Raw genomic sequence first — 22,164 nt, 5'->3', positions numbered from 1 at the left:
GAATGACCCGCCAACTATTCCAGCATATGTTTTACACAGCGGATGTCCTTCCAGCTGCAACCCAGCACTGGGAAACACCCATACACACTCATACATTACAGACAATTAAGTTTCTTCAGTTCACTTATACGGCATGTCTTTGAACTGTGGGGGAAACCGCAGCACCTAGAGGAAACCCACGCCAACATGGGGAGAACATGCAAACTCCAGACAGAAATGCCAACTGGCCCTGCTGGGGCTCCAACCTTCTTTTTGTGAGGTGCTAACTACTGAGCCACCATGCCACCTTATTTTATATTATTATAAAATCTATTATTATAAAACATCCGACAAAAAGACTTTCATGTCTGAAATGTGTAAACTAGATGGCATAAGAGAAACTGACGGCAATTTTTTTCCAAACGGCAACTCTGACATCAGTTGATTAAATGTCATTGCATAAAAACAGCTCATAAAAGTGAACGCCTTTCACTATTTAACTGAAATGAAATCTTCAATCTCATAAAGATCTCACGAACCCCTGGGTTTTTATTTTTTATTATTTATTTATTTTTTTGTCAGGGCTGGGGTGTGATCTCCATTCAAGGGCTTGCCTGAAGGTCTGCCACAGAAGCAGATGGTAAGGCTTTTTTTTTCATGCATTTGTCCTCCCACTCGCTCAGCCCCGGCTCTACTGCCACTGAAACTCAGCTTATCTGGGATTTCACAGCAATTCAATGCTGCCACGCCCAGGCTCCGTATCACTTGATGCCTGCCACTGAGCTGGAGCTTCGCCAGTGTGTCACTAAAGGATCCGTTACGTAAAACTTTGTCAGGCCTCTCATATTAAAGGGATAAATCTGTCCCCTGCACATCCAGTGCTTTTGTTTTGCAGTGCTTGCGAATCAAAAAGCAGAAATTCAACTGGAAACATAAACAAAGCTATACTTGGACCTTTTGTTTAGTTTTTTTTTTTTTTGGTTGTTGAAAAGACATGACTGATAGCATGTAGGCGGCTTTCCGACAGCAGCGTATCAAGATATCCTGTGCCCAAATGAGTGGCTCTGCACAACCGCCAAATGACAAAGATTGTCAATCTGAGTGACTCTGATTGGAGGCTTGTGCTCATGCAGACAGTGGAGATCTTTTGAAGTGCCGAGCGCAGCACTGTAGGGCCTCTTCTTGCATTAAATTTGCTCATCTCCTCTCTCCAAGAAAGGCGACAGAATCATTCACACTACTTTAAACATCAAATTTGCGACTAATTTTGAATGCATTGCTCTTGAAGATTTACAGTTGATGATAAAGGGCGAGTGACAAGCATGTTGTGTCTTTTTCCACTGTATTTCGTTCAGCACTGATTTTCTGATTGTTTGATTTTTTGGGAGACTTGTGTAAACAGATTCTGACTTACAAATATGATTTGAAGAGTTAACATTGCCTATTTGTGACCCTAGAGCCCAAAGCAGGTCATAAATGTCTATTTTTTTTTATAATGGAGACTTCATACTTCATCTGAAAACTGAATAAATAAGCATTCATTAATGTATTTGTTTGCTGGTTGATGTATCAAATTTGCTAACTAACTTTGCATGAATTGTTCTTGAATATTTAAAGTTGATAATACAGGGTGAGTGACAAGCGTGTTGTGTTTTTTTCCACTGTGTTTTGTTCAGCACTGATTTACTGTTTGTTTGGTCACTTGCGAGACTCGTGCAAACGCATTTGGAGTTACAAATGTGATTAAGAGTTAACACTACTTATTTGTGACTAAGGGCATGGGCCAGTATAAGATTCTGAAGGTATGATAGCCCTGGATAAAAATATCACAGTTTCACAATACCATGATAACTGCTCAAAAATATAGATTTTTTTAATGTTTGGGTAAAAATAAAATCTTTTTACCATTTTAAACACAATATATAGTATTTTGAGAAACATTTAAAATATTTTGAAAAAGTAAACATGTCAGGCTAAATTAATTATTGACTTCTGCCGTCGTCCTTTGTTTCAAAAACAGATTTTTTGCAATATAAAACGGCATCTTTAGATATATTTTCTGCTGATAATACTATTGTCCTAAAAAAACAAACAAAAAATGTAAATAAACAAATCCAGCACATACCATAGGATCGGTATTGCAGAAAATGTTGACGATTTTAAACCGTGTTTACCTTTTAAACCGCGGCATACCTTGAAAATGGTTATCATCCCATGCCTATTTGTGGCACTGGAGCACAAAAAAAGTCAATTTGTCTTAAAATCAAGACTACAGACTTCACCTGAAAGCTGAATAAATAAGCATTCATTGATGTAAGGTTTGTTAGGATATTTGGCTGAGATATACAACTATATGAATATCTAGAGTTTGAGGGTTCAAAAATTCCAAGAACATTTCCTTAAAAACTGTCTAAAATAATCAGGGGTGCCCACAACTTTTCCTCATGTAGGGCCAAAAACCAAACTTGATTGAGGGTGGTTGGCCATGGTAAATATACTATTAAAACTAGTATACTATAATAGTAAAAGTGTATTACATTAAAGTTGCCATGGTAATTTCCTAATTTATTAATCTAAAAAAAGAATAATTATTATATTAATAATTATATATTTTACAATGAACTTCTTCTCCAAGTCCGAGGCCATGGTGCTCCACCGGAAAAAGGTGGTTTGCCATCTCCAGGTTGGAGGAAAGTCCTTACCCCAGGTGGAGGAGTTTAAGTATCTCAGGGTTTTGTTTACGGGTGAGGGAAGGATGGAACGTGAGATTGACAGGCGGATTGGTGCAGCGGCAGCAGTAATGCGGTCGATGTACTGGTCTCTTGTGGTAAAGAAGGAGCTGAGCCGAAAGGCAAAGCTCTCGATTTACCGGTCAATCTACGTTCCTACTCTCACCTATGGTCATGAGCTCTGAATCATGACCGAAACGACAAGATCTCGGATACAAGTGGCCGAAATGAGTTTCCTTCAAAGGGTGGCAGGGTGCACTCTTATGAATAGGGTAAGGAGCTCTGACACCCAGGAGGAGCTCGGAGTAGAGTCGCTGCTCTTCCACATCGAGAGAAGTCAGCTGGGGTAGCTCGGGCATCTGTTTCGGATGCCTCCTGGACGCCTACCTAGGGAAATGTTCCAGGCATGTCCCACCGGGAGGCGGCCTCGGGGAAGACCCAGGACACGCTGGAGGGACTATGTCTCTCGGCTGGCCTGGGAACGCCTCGGGATCCCCCCAGAGGAACTGGAGGAAGTGTCTGGAAATAGGGAAGTCTGGGGTTCTCTCCTAAGACTGTTGCCCCCACGACTCGGCCCCGGAAAAGTGGCAGAAGATGAATGAATGAAACAATGAACTTCTTACAAACATTATCCCATTTAGAACACAATGTCTTGTCCTCTATCTATTATGTAACTGTATTTACATTTTAAAAAGAAAAAAGAAAAAAAATGGATTCATTAACAACAATTTCAGTTTGCTTTTCTGTAGTTTAACAATTAAACAAACAAACAAATAAAAGGTTATGTTAAAATTAAAAATGACGATGTCTGTTAAAGGCATTTGCCTCAACCTTCCCTATTATTCTTCCTCTATTCTCAGATGGGGTGGCAAGCCAAATCAAAGGTTACCATGAACCAACTTTGGCTCGTGGGCCCTAGTTTGGGCATCTCTGGTCTAAATAAAGTGCTTAGCAATCCACAGGACTAATGAAAAATAATTAATGATTACATGTAAACAGTGGATAAGATCCAATCCAAAAGTATTTGTTTTCTTTAAATACCGTTTTTTTAACCAGTGGTGAGGTGTGCCATTTTTTCAAACATTTTTCTGATCACCAACGGGCTACACAATGGTTTAAAAAAATTTGCAAAAAGATTAGAGCCAAAACAACAACATTAACAAAAAGTATGAAAACCAATGAAAAAATGTACAGTACAAAGCATTTTTGACACAGAGACATCACAAATTTGAAGAGACAAAACAGGATAAGGATAAATAAGGATCCCAACCAGTATTAAATGATTTTCCCTCCAGATATCAAACTCTTTCAGTCTCATTTAAATGTATTGTGTTGTTAGCATATTGGAAACAAATATGATGGCGAGCATAGAGGAAGTGATGTATTTGTTACCCATATTGCGTTTAAATTTTGCACATTCTCTGCAATTCAATCTTGTAAACAAAACCAGACAGACATGTATGATTTACTGGAGCTATGACGAAGGAATTACACAAACGTATGTGCAGCCCTGAAATAAAGACTGTTAATCTTTAAATCACAACACAGAGATAATGTTCAGCCATCTGTTGTCCCCATAGATGTATATACATAGAACCCTCATTAGCGGCTGTCAAAATGGGCGGCTATACAAGTAAGCCGGCCGCCATATTGGAAAGGTCAAAGTTGGGCAATGAACACTTGACAGCAAATTGTTTGTGCATCTCCAATAGTGATTTTACTCATGCACTCATGCATGAACATCTATATATAACTTCAGCAGATGATTTTTGAGACAGTATTGAAAAATTCAGACGGAATTTTAGCCCTGATTTTGACTTGCCAACAGGTTTTGAAAAAAATCACAGACAAATGCCTGAAATTAAAGACAAATCACTGCTCGTTCACGCGAGTAACAATGATACATTGTGAACTATTAAAGATGCGATCTGAGAGAATCACAGATGAGCGATGACGCTCATGAGATATTTGGCATGCTAAATATCTGAAGCGGTTGGTGATTCAAAAGCATACCATGTGAAATGTGTTCTGACTGATAATAACATTAAGAATAAAGAATTTATTTTATGGTACGCAAAAAATTTAATTTAAATTTTTTTTTTCTTTTTTAAATGTTTCCCAAATGATGTTTAACAGAGCAAGGACATTTTCACAGTGTGTCTGATAATATTTTTTCTTCTGGAGAAAGTCTTATTTGTTTTATTTCGGCTAGAATGAAAGCAGTTTTGAATTTTTAAACGCCATTTTAAAGTCAAAATCATTAGCCCCTTTAAGCTACATATTTTTTAATAATAAATAATATATTGCCTAATTACCCTAATTATCCTGCCTAGTTAGCCTAATTAACCTAGTTAAGCCTTTAAATGTCCCTTTAATCTAAATACTAGTATCTTAACTAAAAAATTTTAAAATATCTAGTCTAATATTATTATTTACTCTCAAAAAAAGCCTTCTTTCCATTAAACAGAAATTATGGGAAAAATATACATAGGGGGTAATAATTTAAGGGGGCTAATAAATCTAACATCAACTGTATGTAAAAGAAACCTGATAATAAAAAAGGCCAGTACTTATTTCATTTTTTCATTGCACTATGATTTTGCATATACTTGAAAATTAGTAAATAATTTTTATGAAATATTAATTTGAGTTATTTTGTGACAAAAAAAAAAAAACAATGTGATGAGAGATAAGAAACTCAGAGACAACTGTGAATTATGAAAAAATATGACTGGTCAATCAGAATAAAGTGCTCCAGAAGGGCCATTGCAATATTCATTTCAGTATAGGTCACATTTAATATTCCTATAACATGAAAAGCCTGGCCCAAATTAATTACAAAACTGATTTTGGAGTGATAATAGGTGGTAAATATGTGAGAAATTACTGCAAGCTCCCAACAAAGAAGAAAGATAAACCTCTTATAACTAATAATGAATACTATAGGATAATTATTAATTCATGAGCATTTCCAAATCAGGTAAAGCAAACAGGCAAGTTAAAAGTACATTTAAGTACATGCAGAGATTATATATTTATTAGGCTTTGGTGTTATGTAACAAACAATACTCTCCTAACCATAAGAAGTTTTGCACTTGCTGCTTCAAAGATGCGTGAGCAAAAGCAATTTAGGTATTTTACAATATATAGGCTTGTAGGCTATTTTCCACTCAAAGCCAAATGTCAAATTCTCTGACTTTCACTGTCTAAAAGCTTAATTCCCATTAGCTTTAATTAACGGAAAAAACAGGCTTCTGCTGTGCTTTGCATAATGTTTTTAAGTTGATTATGGTTTTGGAGGACCTTAATAGCCCCCATAACAACAACGAATGATTATTTACCTCAGATTTTAAAAAAAACATCTGGGATACTTAGTGTTTGCTTAGTTGTGTAATGCTTTTTTGATAGCTCGATAGTAGTTTTATAAATTTTACATTAAGTTTTTCTGTGATCTACTTTTTACCACCAAGGCTTTAAAGCGGTAATTCTGCAGCAAAAGCTCCTAAAAATAAATATTTTCCTGACTTGTTAGCCTTTATTAAAAGGTACAGTCAGGTGATTGCATTTGACTTAAATTATTAAAAGATGATGAGAGTCAATTCATGAAATGAAAAAAAATGGAGTTGAAAAACAGCCTAATCATTACAAAAAAAGTGAAAAAAAAATTAAAGGAAAAAAATATTTTGATAAATGGATACTAAAATTTTAAGTGAAACAAAAATCCCAGATATTCAATGACTTGCAATTGACTTTAATTTCTGAAATAGACCACGGGAGTAAAGAACATTTTAAAAGTGGAGGGACAGCTGTATAAGATTCAAAAGTTTACGTGCATACAATTATTAATCACCTGCTTCTGAATGGTCTGTCTCTAAAATGACTCCACTAACCACCCCCTGTCACTAAATTTCATGCTATCCCAGAAATTCTACAACAGATGTAAAACCTGTAAAAATAAAGGTACCAGAAGATGGTATACCATTTTTGGTTCCCCACTAGGGAAGTAACGATTCACTGTGAGCCAGTTGAAAATCAAACCAATTATGTAACAATTCAAATCGATAGAATTGTTGAATGAATCGCGATACATTTTTTGAACAGAGGGGGAGCTGTGTTTACAGGTGCAAACTCATTTTACCTGCACATTAGCGGCGAGCAAGAGGTGGAGCGGCAGAGTGAAATGACAGTGGTGTAGTGCGCCAGACAAAACACAAACTGTGTGCAAATACTGAAACAGACGTTTACTTACACTAACAGTACAACGAATATGATGCACATAAACCATCAGCACTGTGAAAAACTACCATCACAGATGTCTACACGAAAAAAAACACTATTAATAAGCTGAACCACACTGATCAGATGATTTGCAGCTCCGCTTGCTCTGATAAGTGCTACAGAGATCATGCAGTGCATCAGTGATTTCATAGCAAAAGTGTGAAGATGTTTTTCAGACTGAAAGAGAAAGTTGTTCTGTTCCAGAAGCAGGCATTTAATTATTTTACCCTCTCCTTTTCAAATTATGTTATGCATATTTTATTAATTAGCTTATTATTGAATTATTATTATAATAAATACTTAAAAATGTTCAAGATTATCTCTTCTTAAGTGCATCACACTGATACTTATACAAATTAATTATACAAGTAATAATAATTAATCACCTTCATAATTATGTTCAATTCATGTCTCTATCCTACTATATAATTAGTCAATTTATAACCAGATTTTTTATGTTAGTGGCCAGTCACCAGGAGCAGAGGGTCTAATGACCACCACCTCTGTACACACTGCTCTCTGATTTATAAAAGGTTTTTCTCTCCACACTAGCCATCTCAGTCCCCAGTGAAAGAGTTTTTTCATCAACAGGGGACATTGTAAATGTGCAAAGACCTCAGCTTATGCCAGAAAACATAGATGTGCTGATGTTTCTTTTTAAAAGTGTAAAATCCCTGCAAAGTCACAGTTTTGGTCTGTTTATATAAATGAGTCTTCTTTCATTTGTATAATTGTTATTATTTTTTGGGGAATTTAGTATGTATAAATATATATTTGCAAAAAATGTGCAGCATTTAAGAAACAATTAAAGGCCTCCACTTTAAATTTGTGACTAAATCGTGAATCGTGAGATTAGCATCGTAAATCGTATTGTAAGTCAGGTGAATCGTTACATCCCATGGAGGTAAAGTTGGTTTTATATTCGCACGTTTGTTCATTTAGCAGTCTCTATATTGTTTACCATGTTACTTTGAATATTTGATCGGAACAATGCTGTATTTTGATAGTCATTTGCTGCTAATATGATTTCTCTTTTTAGAATTTGCAAAGAATACTTTTCTGAAATTATATCATTAGGGAGATTGTCTGAATACCCCAATATAAAACCAACTTTACCTCTATTTACATCCATATTCCCAAGATAATTTTTTATTGAACAGTTCTTAAAAAAATAACAGTTCACCTGAAAACAAACATTTGCTTTTAATTTACTCACCCTCAAGGCCATACAAGATGTAGGGGATTTGTTTCATCAGCAGTACATTAAGAAAGATTTTTAGCTGAAACTGTGGTCCCTTGATTTTTCAAAAAACGTGCAAGTGAACTGCTACCAGCACTATGGAAAAAAATATACATGCAAAACAAAATCAATAGAAGTAAAAGAGTTTCTTGCACAGACTGAAGTAAACATCACATTACCTTTATATATTACCTTTTCATATATTCCACAATCTCAGCAAACAATCATGTGTTTTCATGAGTCTGGACTCTGGAGCACAAGTTTCCTTAATTTTCACAGAAGCAATAGTCAAACATGCTTAACCATTAGCATTTAATATGTGAGCCTTTAAAACAGAAAACATCATTAAAAGATGAACATTTATTTTAGAGAAAACATACATTGACATATAAGTGACTTTAACGCATGTCTCTCTAGCAAAACAGAGAAACATGCATATTTCAGAGGTTTATGAAGTGATCTTCGGATGCCTTCAAAATAAATCTGTTTCCAAGGCGATAAACATCAAAAAATGTTCAGCACCGAAGGTTAAATATAGACAAGAAGGGGTTTGGAATGGAAGTGCAGTTTGTGGCAATTACCTGATGAAAAGCTCACGACACACACATTTATCTGAGCGTGATGTTTTGTATCACTGGTCTCGGATCATAGGTTGTTTGAAAAAAGGAGCATCACCTCAGCAAAATGCTATTATTTTCCTGAGGTAAATGTTAGCGTGGTGTTTCATGACGTTTACTGACGTTAATACGCAATTGAAAACACTGACTTAGCGACATTTAAGAGGCATTATATTTAAGAAGTTTTATCTTTCAACATACCTACTAATGTTCATTCACGTTTTTATCTTTCTGTGTTCGTATTAGCCTATATTGCGCCCGCCTACATCTGATGGGAGATGTGATTGGATATGGCTATTGTTCATCAAAATATACGAAGACATGATTGGCTACCACGGATAACACTATCTCCACTTAAAATTGCCCTCATTTAAAAGTTTTAAGGAAATTTTATTTATTTATTTTTTTAAAACTAAATTAATTAATATGTTAAACACTAAAAAATGTACTTTAGCTAAACCATGGAACTCTCCCATGAAATTGGGACAGTAGTCACCCTACTACACTGGTCTAAAACTGAAGGGCTAGTTCACCCTAAAATGAAAATACTCATTTTTTTGCCTACTTTCCTGAGGTCAATGTAGTGTGATGTTTACTGACGTTGATTATTGAGAGACATTATGTTTCAAGAAGTTGTATCTTTCAACATGGGTGAAGTGGTGGTGCAGTGGGTAGCACGATCGCCTCACAGCAGGACAGTCGCTGGTTTTAACCTCGGCTGGGTCAGCTGACATTTGTGTGGATTTTGAATGTTTTCCCCATGTTTGCGTGGGTTTAGATGCAAAAAAAGTAGCTAAACTATGGAAATGTCCCAGGACATCGGAACATCTGGTCACTGGTTTAAAATTGAAAGGATAGTTCACCCTAACTGAAAACATATTCACTTTTTACTCAGCCTCAAGTAGTTCCAAACCATCATGAGTTTCTATCTTTTATTGAACACAAACAAAGATTTGTTGAAGAAAGCTTGAAACTGGTATCCCTCGACGTCCATAGAAGTCAATGGTTTTTAACCTTTTCCAAAATATCATCCTTTATGTTCAAAAGAAGAAAAATCAAGCTGTTTATATATATATATATATATATATATATATATATATATATATATATATATATGTATGTATTTTGATTAATGAGCTTAAACAACAAAGGCTAAAACGTTGTAACAAATATTTTGACCTTAAATTGCTATGCAATCTGTAAACACAACTGAAATCATGCCTGCTTTTACTTTCCCCAATACAAGAGAACATCAAATGAAATTAAAAAGCGCATTATTCTTTATAATCTCTTGTAAACTCATTTAAAAATCATTTGTTCATTTATTTACACAGGCACATTGAAGTGCTTTTTAAAGCATGACCTTCATTTCCCTCTTGCAAATACAGTCACAAACAAATTGAGGCATTTGAATATTTGAAAATGGGTCACAAATAAAATAAGATTAAATTGTTAATTTATCGTTAAATTGAATAGTTGCCTCGCTCCCTGAAAAATTGAAATCGTTCTTATTTGCTGGATGCTGAGAGTCTAAATTACAAGTTATCTTTAATGAGGCACTTCTGAATTGTTAATAATAATATTCGGCCTGCATATTCATTTGTCAGCAGGAGGTAAATTCACAAGTCAGATCTGCTGTTTTTTTCCTCCAACTTCTCCATTCCATCGGGGGGGAAAGCGAGGTCAAAGAAACGCAGGCTGGATGCTGGGCTGTCCTCACTTGTCACTGAATCTGGGGCTGTTGATCAGGGCCAATACTTATGCAACAACAAAGATTACTTTTAAGAGAGGTTGACACTAATGAGAGCTCCTCTGGGCTTCAAATCATGTATTGAGCTTACTTGAAACTCAAATCTCCAAGATCTAGTTAGTTAAAGTTGTGCCAGTGACTTTAGAAAATTGCACTTTAAGAAAAGTCATTAAACATAAATGAAGGAATTTTATATACAGATATTTATTTTAGCACTGTGTTGAATTTCAGGGTTAAAGTAAATGTTCATCAACATTATGATTTCTATTATTTAGATCCATAGTATCATTCATTAATTTTCTTGTCGGCTTAGTCCTTTTAATAATCCAGGGTCGCCACAGTGGAATAAACCGCCAACTTATCCAGCACATTTTTAGGCAGTGTATGCCCTTCCAGCCGCAACCCTTCTCTGGGAAACATCCACACACTCATTCACACACACACACACACACACACACACACACACACACACACACACACACACACACACACACACTCATACACTACAGACAATTTAGACTACCTAATTCACCTGCACCACTTGTCTTTGGACTGTGGGGGAAACCGGAGCACCCAGAGGAAACCCACGTGAACGCAGGGAGAACATGCAAACTCCACACAGAAATGCTAACTGAGCCGAGCCGAGGTTGGAACCAGCGACCCAGTTAACTTCTTGCTGTGAAGCGACAGCACTTACCTACTGTGCCACTGCGTCACCTCCATAGTAACATATAAATTATAATATAATATAATATAATATAATATAATATAATATAATATAATATAATATAATATAATGTAATATAATGAGTTTGTTAAGATAGTATATTATTAGGTAATAAACACTCACCGGCATATTTATTAGGTACACCTGTCCAACTGCTCATTAATGGAAGTTTCTTATCAGCCAATCACATGCCAGCAACTCAATGCATTTAGGCATGAAGACATGGTCAAGACGATCTGCTGCAGTTCAAACCAAGCATCAGAATGGGGAAGAAAGGGGATTTAAGTGACTTTGAACGTGGCATGATTGTTAGTGCCAGACGGGCTGGTCTGAGTATTTCAGAAACTGCTAATCTACAGGGATTTTCAAGCATAACCGTCTCTAGGGTTTAGAGAAAATATCCAGTGAGTAGCAGTTTTGTGGGCACAAATGCCTTGTTGAGGACAGAGGTATGAGGAGAATGGCCAGACTGGTTAGAGCTGATAGAAAGGCAACAGTAACTTTAATAACCACTCGTTACAACCGATGTATGCAAAAGAGCATCTTTAAACGCACAACACATCAAACCTTGAGGCGGATGGACTACAACAGCAGAAGACCACACCGGGTGCCACTGTCAGCTAAGAACAGGAAACTGAGACTACAATTGGCACAGGCTCACCAAAATTGGACAATAAAAGATGGAAAAATATTGCCTGGTCTTATGAGTTTCGATTTCTGCTGCAACATTCAAATGGTAGGGCCAGAATTTGGGGTCAACAACACGAAAGCATGAATCCATCCTGCCTTGTATCAACGGTTCAGGCTGGTGGTGGTGGTGTAATGATATGGGGAATATTTTCTTGGCGTACTTTGGGCCCATTAGTCCCAATGGAGGATTAGGTTAACATCACAGCATACCTGAGCAATGAGTAGCACAACCGCCTCACAGCATAGTTCGAGCCCCGGCTGGGCCAGTTGGCAGTTCTGTGTGGAGTTTGCATATTCTCCCTGTGTTTACGTGGATTTTCTCCGGATGCTCTTGTTTCCCCCACAAGTCCAAAGACATGCACTATACTGTGAATTGGGTAAGCCAAATTGTCCGAAGTATTTTTTTGTAAATAAGTGTGTATGGTTGTTTCCCAGTGATTCAGATTCTGCTGCATAAAACATATGCTTGATAAGTTGGCGGTTCATTCAGTTGTGGCGACCCGAGATTAATAAAGGGACTAAGCCGAAAAGAAAATGAATGAATGAATAATAAGTGCTGCAGAAATATTGTTCATTATTAGATCATGTTTGTATATACAATAACTACTAATAATGAAACTTTACTGTATAGTGGGACCCCTAAATTTTATGAAAATACTATCAGTTTGTCTGTATAGTGTTAGAAATGTCTACATGTTTATATATAGACTTATTATTGTTTATCATAAAGCATCACTACAGTAACAAGTGGAAAAAGTGCTTCACTAATGTTACACAATAACAAGTATACGTAAAACAAGCTAAACTAAATTAAGAAGCTTAAATATACATTGAAAATCCATCAGTCTATGTTTACTGGGATGAGCTACGGCCGGAAGTATCTGGATAACTTGACATGTGTCTGACGCGAGTTACATGAAGACTGCTCTCTTTTCAGCCAATCAATGAAGACCTTATGAAGGCCCATAAAGCCCTTTCTTAATGTGGAGCGACAGCTTAAGTCTCAGAGCAAACTAATCCTCCATGACAGCCTCTGATTGGTACGTTCACTAGCTGATAGATTCAAATTACACTCAGATTGACACTGCAAAAGCCAGTTTTAAAATGCTGCTTGGAAGGAGTCTTTACCAGATCTGAACTTAGTCACACTTGTTTACGATATAATCACACTATGTTCTAATTTATTGAGATTCTAATACATTCCCTCTTTTATTTACATTAGATCTGGATATATTCACTCTCGATTCTAATTTAATCACTCTAGATTACAATTGATTTACACTGGGTTCAATGTAATTCAAACTAGACTGGTTAATTCACTCAAGTTTTGAATTTATTTACACTAGATATATATTTTCTTTGCTCTTTAGATCCTTGTTTTTTCACTCTAGATCACAGATGTCAAATCCAGTTCTTGGAGGGCTGCAGCTCTGCAGTTTAGTTCCAACTGTGCTTCAACACACTAACGGCGAGGTCACACTGGACTTCTCTCCCCATAGACTTCCATTCATAAGCACTTGAATGCGTCAGACCAGAAACGCAAGCTCGTGCGACAGGTTTGCAGTTCGCTGCGAAAAGTTCAAGCTTGGTGAACTTTGACCTGTGAAATTGCATCGTATGATTGCATGAGACCAATCAAAGATCAAAACATTACCTCTCTGGACAGCAATTTAAACATTGTTCGCTTTTTTAAATGTCTAATCATTCAGTTTAATCCCGCCCCTTTTCGCAACGCCGCACTTTAAATTTCGCACACACAAACTCTAGTGTGACTGTGACATTAAGCTGCGCTCACACTGGGCTTTTCCTCCCATAGACTCCCATTCATACGCATGCAAATATGTCAGACCAGAAATGCAGGGTCAGATTCTAATATATTTACTGTAAGTTTTTAACTATTCACACTAGATTTTAATTTATTTACACTAGATTTAAATTTTTTTTTACTCTAGATCAGGACTGTTTAACCCTGCTCCTGTAGATCTACCTTCTTGCAAAGTTCCATTCATCCTAATCAAACACACTTGAACCAATTAAGCTGTGGTGAGTTTGAGCATGCAAAATGCTGTCGTACAACGCTGCGATAAGGGGCGGGATTAAACAAGATGATTGGTGATTAAAAAAGCGAGCAATTGCTCCATGTTTTAAATTTGTGTCCAGAGAGGTCATGTTATGATCCTTCATTGGTCTTACGCAGTCCAGTGATGCGATTTTGCAGGTCAGAGTTCACCAAGCTTGAACTTTGCAACGCAGCAAACTGCGAAACTTGTAGCACGAGCTTGCGTTTCTGGTCTGACACATTTGCGTGCGTATGAATGAAAGTTTATGGGGAGAAAAGTGCAGTCTCAGATTCTATTATTTTCCTCAATTCGCATTAAGAGACAGTGTGTCAATCTGACAACAGATTCTAATTTATTCACTTTAGATTTAAGATTCTAATTCATTCAAGTTGGATTAAAATATAACACTAGATTCTACCTACCTGTAGATGCTAATTTAAACACTATAAATTCTAATTCATTCACATTATAGCAGTGAGTCTAAATCTGACAGATTTTAACATATTTACTCTAGATTCAAGATATAATTAATTTATACTAAATTATTATATGTACACTCTAGATTTTAAATTCAAATGTATTCAAACAACATTCTAATTCAATTACTCTAGATTCTAACTTATTCACATTAGGAGAAAGTCAATCTGACAGCAGACCTCTAGATCCTAATTTAAACACTATAAATTCTAATTCATTTACATTATGGGAGTGATTCTCAATCTGACAAATTTTAATTTATTCATTTTAGATTGAATATATAATTGACTCACTATCGATTCTAATATGTTCACTCTAGATTTTACATTCTAACTTATTCACATTAGCAGAGCGAGGGTCAATCTGATTCTAATTTATTTACTGATTCTAATTTTATTTATATAATGATTCTGATTTCGAATTTATTTAACCTAGATTTAACATTCTAAATCATTCACATTAGACTCTAAAATGTTCTAAAAAATTTTTATTCAAATTTATTTACACTACATTCTAATTTATTTACTCTAGATTCAAGATTCTATGTCATTCACATTAGATTGTCATTTATTGACATCAAGAGAAAGTGTTTCGGGTATTCTGCACCTCATCCGTGTGCTTCAACAATACAGGCGCGCAAAGGGAAAAGCCCTCAGTCACAGATGCGTCCCTGCTCTCGCCGAGTTTGGCCTGCTGATAGAGATTATAATACTAAACATGAAATTGTCTTACATAACACATTGTAGTTTCACTACAGATGATTTAGTGTCCATCCAGAGAGGAGCAGCTCTTGCGTAAGCGGCTCTGACCTCATGAGATTTACCCATCAGCCCTCAACGCTGAAGCAAAGGTATCCCCTGGGATTAATGCTGGTGCTTTAACCCGCAGCGAAACACTTCCACTGCGCAGGCATTAAAACCCTGACAACACACACCAGCCGCTCACATCACTTACATGATATCAGCAGCAGGACGGAGGCGGGGTCATCGACTTCCTGTGACGACAAAACAGTTAATTGTTCCTTGCAAGCAAATACTACTTAAGTGCAAATAGCCCGGAAAGTGAAAAGTGTTTAAGAGGGAGGAATGAACATACTGTAAAGACTCTTTTTCACAACAAGAATGTGAGAGAGAGAATTAATTCTATAGTAAAAGACAAAGAAGGAGACTTTTTTTGGTTTTTGAATAAAAGCATTTTCATTTAACAAAATAAATATATAAATATTCATCAAAATTAGTACACAATGTTTATGCATGAAATGTAGACAATCTGGCCATGGTTTATGCCAGTGATTCTCAGCTTTTTCTTTTTTATAAAGATAAGATATTTTGTCTTATTTCCTAGATTTTAAACTTATAGAGAAGAAAATGTGTCATTTATTTTATTAAAATTAGTATAGTCTGTCATACTATAATATTAATATTAAAATAAAAAAATAGTAATAATTATTATACAAATTATTTGAATTAATTATTAGGATCCTAGGCCCTTGATTGAATCAACATAGACTCATTCTGAAAATGTAGCCCTATATTCCTTTCTGGAGATCACCAATTATGTAGCCAGAATTACGTATGGCTGCATTTCATCTTTAAAATGAATGCTACGGTTGGTATGATGTTGTTTGTTTTCTTGCTTACCAGCTGACCGATTAACACTGAATGGAAGGCTTTCCCGCTGTTACCAGTTTGTCCGGTAGCTCGACATGTACGTCGGCGGACTTGAGACGCAGACACAATGACGGGGTTTGAGTGGTGAAGAACGGTTCCAGAAAGCAGGTAGACAAAAGCCAAAAAATAAAATAAACAAGTAAATAACAGGATGAAAATGTGGTAATATCTGAAAACGTGGTAAAAACCAGGCTGCCGTAGGGGCTTTTCTTTATCTGAATTGATTTTGAAAACACTGGTTGGGTTTAGGGAAGTGGGTGGCCGGGTCAATCTGTGCTTTTTAAAACACTATTGGTTGGGTTTAAGGAAGGGGAGGGGAGGGGAGGGTTTGGGGTCAGTTGGTCAGTCAGTCAGTCGACAGTGGCCAGAAATGTATACAGGGGCATGTAATCAAAATGAGGCTGGGTTGGGAAGCATATATGTAAAAATGAACAAAACAAACAAAAAACTAAAAATGCTTGCTTGTTAAAGTTGCTAACACTAAAATAACAGCTTTAAGAACATTTTAAAAAATCAGAACATCAAATCAGACCAAAAACCACCTGCAGGATTAATACAGAACTTGTTTTATAATCAATATAAAAGTTAATTTAGGTTTTGTGCCCTGCATTGGTAAAATGTGACTTGGAAAAAGGCTTTACATCAAAAATTGTGATTGTTAAAATTTAAACATTTTTTGTAATTAAACTGACTAAAATAGCTAGCTTGCTAGATATAGCCAGCTAGTAAGACATACAGTGCTCAGCATAATTGCGTACACCCTATTTTGAAAATGAATATTTTTATCCATTTCTTAGTGAATATGGGTAATATATATTGGTGCATCTGAACAAAACAGAATTAATAAACAGATATATTTATTAAAATTATATTTTAGTCACCAAAAAAAAAAAAAAATTGAAAGATAATACAATTAAATTCAAGCAAAAAATTGCAAAATAAAATTACAACCTACAAAATGTCAACTAAATTTTTCAGTTTTTTGCTTCTCTCGATTTTTTCTCTATTTAAAATTTGTATCTAATATTTTTTCAAGCATATAAATTTGGGTGTACTAGTTTTTAGACCGTTATCATAGGTTATGTTAGATTAGCTCCAGATTTGGCTTCAGTACTGACTAATCTAATGTATATACACAAATATAATATTGTAGAGCTTAGATAGATCTGTGAGGGGTGTACTTATATATGCTGAGCACTGTATATTATATAAGATAAGATATATATTATTATTTTCTATTATCTTTTCATTATATATATATATATATAAGCTAGTTAAATAATATTTTCCAATAGTAACAGAGAAGCAATGCTTTTTTAAGTCATTTTGGTTTGCAGAAGAGCAATATATTGCCCTAATACTGTAAAGTTGCTGAAAAAAATGTCAAACTGAAGAGCCATCAATAATAATAATAAAAAAAGAAAAGAAATACATTTTTAATTTTAAAAAATAAAAAAACTAAACTTTTTTTTTTTGTTTAAGAGAATAAATAAATGGACTTATTTTGCAACGTATACAATGAGTAATTGTGCCCTACTGTAAATGCATCTTTTGTGGGAAACGATATCACAACTAATTAAATAATTTTTAGTAAAAAATATCAGAAATAAAAAAAAAGTATTTCGCAAAACAGCTAAAATATAAACAGCTACTGTAAGTAAGCAGCAGAAGATTTTTAACGCATAACGCAGTCTGTATAGTCATTCTGGATTGCCGAAGAGCAGTAAACGATGCTGATGAAGACGAGCAAAGTCTGACTGAATCTTCGCCTCTGGAATCTCAGGCTGGATTGTGTTCAATGCTCTTCAATGGGGAAGCACCTGAGTCCCGTTTGGCACAGTCTGCCTGCTCCACCTCCTCTGGCTCAGAAGCTTCCGGCTCCTCTGCACTTTCAATCGCACATCAAACACCTCCTCTATGGCTTTCTTGAAACAGTGAAAATTGTAGTCGATAAGTCCTGCGTGAGCAAAGACAAGAGTAATTAGCCTTCAGTAGGATAGGATCGCTCGTCCCTTTCCCAGAATGGATCACTGCATAAATGCACTTTGAATTAAGACCGTGACACACATAAAAAGAGATGTCATTTAGCTTTGATCCAGTGAAAGACAAAATAAATCATTTAATAACACCTACATGGAGATACTAAGACATGCGGTTCTGCTTGGCAGGTGACAACTGAGTCTATATGAAGTCACACATTATAACACACATTCTGTTTGAATAGAAATATAAAGCATGTTTCCTGGTTTTTTTACATACTGTATTAGAGTATTAGATCTATAAAAAGCGTATTATTATGCAGATATCACCATTGTGTATTGTGAAATATTCTGTGCAGTTGAGATAGCAAAAGTAGATAATTTATAAACATTACATTTTATTTGTATGAAGTTATTTCGTCATCATTCAAAATGTGAAGTGATTTAGGTTTGGCTTTACCACATGAATAGAACAGTGTTTTATGAGATAAAAAAGGCAGTCGAATTCTTATCCTGGTAATTAATTCAAGCTGCAGTACTGAACTGATTCTCCACATTATACACTCTGAGAAATAAAGGTACAAAATCTGTCACGGCAGCGGTACCTTCCCAAAAGGAAATTTTTTTTTTCCTGACAGGTCCTTAAAGGGTCACGAAACACCAAAACAGATTTTTTGAAACGTTGACAGTCATATATATGTCCCGTAAACACTATTATGAACACATATGTTTCACTAAAAAGTGAAAATTGTTTGTTTTTTGTGTTATTTTGAGCCAATTCAAAATATTTTAAGCTGCGTCACGGCGATGAGATCCTGGTGTAAAATCCAGCATGGAGACTGGCTGTCTGTACCCACCGGTACAACATGACATCTTTGAGTTTTCATAATTAATTCATGAGAAAGACTTTGTCCGGAAAAATCAGCGCGCTCTATTGTGAATGAGGCACAACTTAATTAATATGCATGATATAGCTTTGCCTACACAAGTGCTCAGACGGAAGAGAGACAGCACGTTGTGTTACGTTACATTCATAAATGTGCCGGATTTTGTTTCCATTTTCCTGGTATAAAGGGGACCACTCTGAAGATTACAGTGGTCTGCTAACACGTAACAAAAATATATTTGTAAGAAACATTTTTTACCCTAGAGCTTTTCGCATCTGGAAATGGTAAAATCCGGATTTGCTGCTCGTCTCCTTTTACAAAAGACGCGGCTCAAGTTTGTGTTGATTGCCCTATCTCTACAGATTTGGTAAATGTGTGATCAGTGTACTTTGTTTATGTTTATTTACATGGCAAAGATAATTAGTATCGTCAGCAGTACTTCTTCAATTTTTAAAGACATACCTTAGAATGATTTAGTTACTAAGTTTACAGTACGTTAATATCGCTACAATATTATGGACTGTAAGATCGCTGTAAATGCTCTCGGAATGTAAACTAGTAAACACCTCAATCAATTACCGTTGTGTAGGATTTTTGCTGCTTATGATTTTTGCTGCATTTTGTGACAGTCTAGTCTATACACACAGCTGTTTGATGTTATTGTTTGCACCTAAACATACTAATCTTCCCCTGTACTGTACATAAGTGTACCTTTAGAAAAGATACCACTCCAGTGACAGATTTTGTACCTTTATTTCCGAGTGTGTATTAATCTCCTGTGCATTTATTTTTTGTGGGAGTTATTTTAGAATATTCTAGAAACCTAGAAAGAAGACCATCTTTTTATGCAATGGCTGAATACTCTTCCCTTTGGTCTTCATATGAACAACCTGCTGTCGGAGAGTTTCAGTGACTTTAGAACTTTGAGAAATAATTAAAGAAAACTGAAAAGTATCTCATTTACATTTTTTATCCTGCGCTTCAGAATATATGAAACTCATTAAATATGCTTCAAAACATCTCTTTTACTTCTGTTAGGATGACTTCAAATAGGACTAGTGACCTCAAATTTAAGAAATTGTAAGATGGTCCCTTAAAGGAACACTCCACATTTTTGAAAATGGGCTGATTTTACAAATCCCCTAGAGTTACAGTTTAGATTCACCATTTTTTAAACACATTCAGTCGATCCATGGCCTGGTGGGGACACTTTTATCTTAGCTTAGCATAGATCATTGAATCTGAATTGATCATTAGGATCTCACTCAAAAATGAACAAAGAGTTTCAATAATTTCTCCATTTAAAGCTCGACTCTTCTGTAGTTACATCTTGTACTAAAGACCGACATAAAAAAGGTTGATATTTTCTAGGCCAATATGACTAGGAACTATGAGCTTCCAGTGTAATAGAACTTTGAATTAGAGTAGACTATTAGCCTTTCACTCAAAAAAGGAACAAAGAGTTTCAGTTATTTCTCCATTTTAAGCTTGAAAAAAAAAGTTGATATTTTATAGGCTAATATGGCTAGGAATTATGAGCTAATTCCAGTGTAATAATCAAGGAACTTTACTGTCATTCTATGGAGCAATGATATTACACTGAAAATGCCTGAAAACAATCCCCAGCTAGGTAGCATCCAATGTGAATACCTACTTGCAAGCAAAGTAGGCAGCAAAGTTCCTTGTTTATTACTCCAGAATAAGAGAATTAGCCTCATTGCCCTAGAAAATACCACCTGTTTAGTTTCTGATGGTCTTAATACATATTGTACCTAAAGAAGAGTCAAACTTTAAGTCATTGAAACTCCTTTTTGAACGAAATGCTAATGGTCTAAAGCAGGGGTACCCAAACTCCTGGAGGGCCGGTGTGCTCCATATTAGCTCTAACTTCCTTCAACACCAGCTCGGAAGTTTCTAGTATACCCAGAAAGAGCTTAATTAGCAAGTTCAGGTGTCTTTAATTGGGGTTGGAAATAAATTATGCAGGATACCGGCCTTCCAGGATCGAGTTTGGGCAACACTGGCCTAAAGCACTTTAATGATCTATGCTAAGCTAAAAACTAAAAGCGCTCCTGCCAGGGCTGGAGATCAGCTAAATGGATTCAAAAATGATTAAGAGGGACTTTTAAAATGAGTCTAGTTTCCAAAAAAATTAAGTGCTCCTTTAAGATTGATCTTCATTGTAATGTTGCTACTGTACTATAATTGTAAGTGTAAGGGAGTGACACAAACAACTGAGTTTGGATCCAAATGCTGGTTTAATCAGTGGTCAGGTGAGCAAAGGTCAATACAGGTGCAAACAGACATATGCAGACAGTCCAGAATCGTAGTCGAACTAACAGGTAAGAGGTCAGAAGGTAGGCGGCTAAACAGGAGAACTAGATAAACAAGGCTAAGATAGGTACACGGGAAAACAGGGCTAGGATACCGCGTTGTAATGTCACTGTGGCAGATAACAAGACACGCCAATGTGAATGAGTGAGTGTGTTGCTTAAATAGTGTGTGCAATCAGTCTCTGACAATCCTCACGTGGTGCGAGTGTAATCAGTCAAGATGAGGAAGCATGAGTGAGTGTGAGCGGAGTGCATGTATAAAAATGTAGTCCAGAAATGGAAGAATTGTAGTCCATGGTTATTGTGAATGAAGTCCAGCGATCTTATGGAGTACGATCGCTGGTTATCGAGACAATAATATGTCTCTTACATTTGTGCACCTCACAAAAGCAGTTTAATGATAGAGAAAAGAGATAACTACCTAACTCATAATAATTATGTGAAATTTAATTACTACAACCCTATCTTCTCATCATAAATAGCATCAAAAGTGTAAAAAGTTGGCCAGATTTATACACAAAATGACCACCAAGCTTAGATTTGAGATGGCACCTTTATCGTTTAGCTCAGCTGTCAGGAATGGAAAGCACAGGATTGTGGCGTGTCAAAGGCAGTGAAGGATACATCTGTGCTGCCTTCAAAAATCAATCAGATGAAGGTCTCTCAGGAGAAAGAAAGTGAAGCTGGATTAGGATTCGGACATGCCTTGATGCCTTTCTCTACTATGGAATATAACCTTGAATTTTCA

At 35.9% G+C, this 22,164-nt stretch overlaps 2 protein-coding genes across 16 annotated transcripts in view; both read right to left on the bottom strand.

Annotated features, from left to right (window-relative positions):
- The window catches only part of gabrr2a (gamma-aminobutyric acid type A receptor subunit rho2a), a 65,803-nt gene extending 56,645 nt beyond the window's left edge, over positions 1 to 9,158 (bottom strand). For 4 of the 14 annotated variants that reach the window (XR_015512767.1, XR_015512770.1, XM_087289504.1 and 1 more), the window contains exons 1-3: positions 8,808 to 9,062; positions 8,419 to 8,551; positions 8,203 to 8,322 (exon numbers count right to left, since the gene is read on the bottom strand). The gene's annotated coding sequence lies outside the window, so the exon portion shown is untranslated. Of the gene's footprint in view, positions 1 to 8,202; positions 8,323 to 8,418; positions 8,552 to 8,606; positions 8,712 to 8,807 lie in introns of those variants that run through there. The other 10 variants (XR_015512769.1, XR_015512772.1, XM_087289505.1 and 7 more) reach the window with 5 other exon arrangements.
- Positions 9,159 to 16,762: 7,604 nt separating this feature from the next.
- rragd (ras-related GTP binding D) overlaps positions 16,763 to 22,164 on the bottom strand; it is a 32,444-nt gene continuing 27,042 nt past the window's right edge. The window contains exons 7-8 of one of the 2 annotated variants that reach the window (XR_015512706.1): positions 17,530 to 18,174; positions 16,763 to 17,202 (exon numbers count right to left, since the gene is read on the bottom strand). Coding sequence is in view for 1 of the 2 variants with exons in the window: in NM_001099424.2 (NP_001092894.2) it covers positions 18,023 to 18,174 (152 nt within the window). In the remaining variant the exon portion in view is untranslated. Of the gene's footprint in view, positions 18,175 to 22,164 lie in introns of both variants that reach the window. The other variant, NM_001099424.2, reaches the window with a different exon arrangement.

The sequence above is a fragment of the Danio rerio genome, chromosome 17 (assembly GCF_052040795.2).
Source record: "Danio rerio strain M-AB ecotype USA chromosome 17, GRCz13ab, whole genome shotgun sequence".
Classification (NCBI taxonomy): Eukaryota; Metazoa; Chordata; class Actinopteri; order Cypriniformes; family Danionidae; genus Danio; species Danio rerio.
The sequence above is the reverse complement of the archived record's forward strand: the minus strand, read 5'-3'. Positions and strand labels throughout refer to the sequence as shown.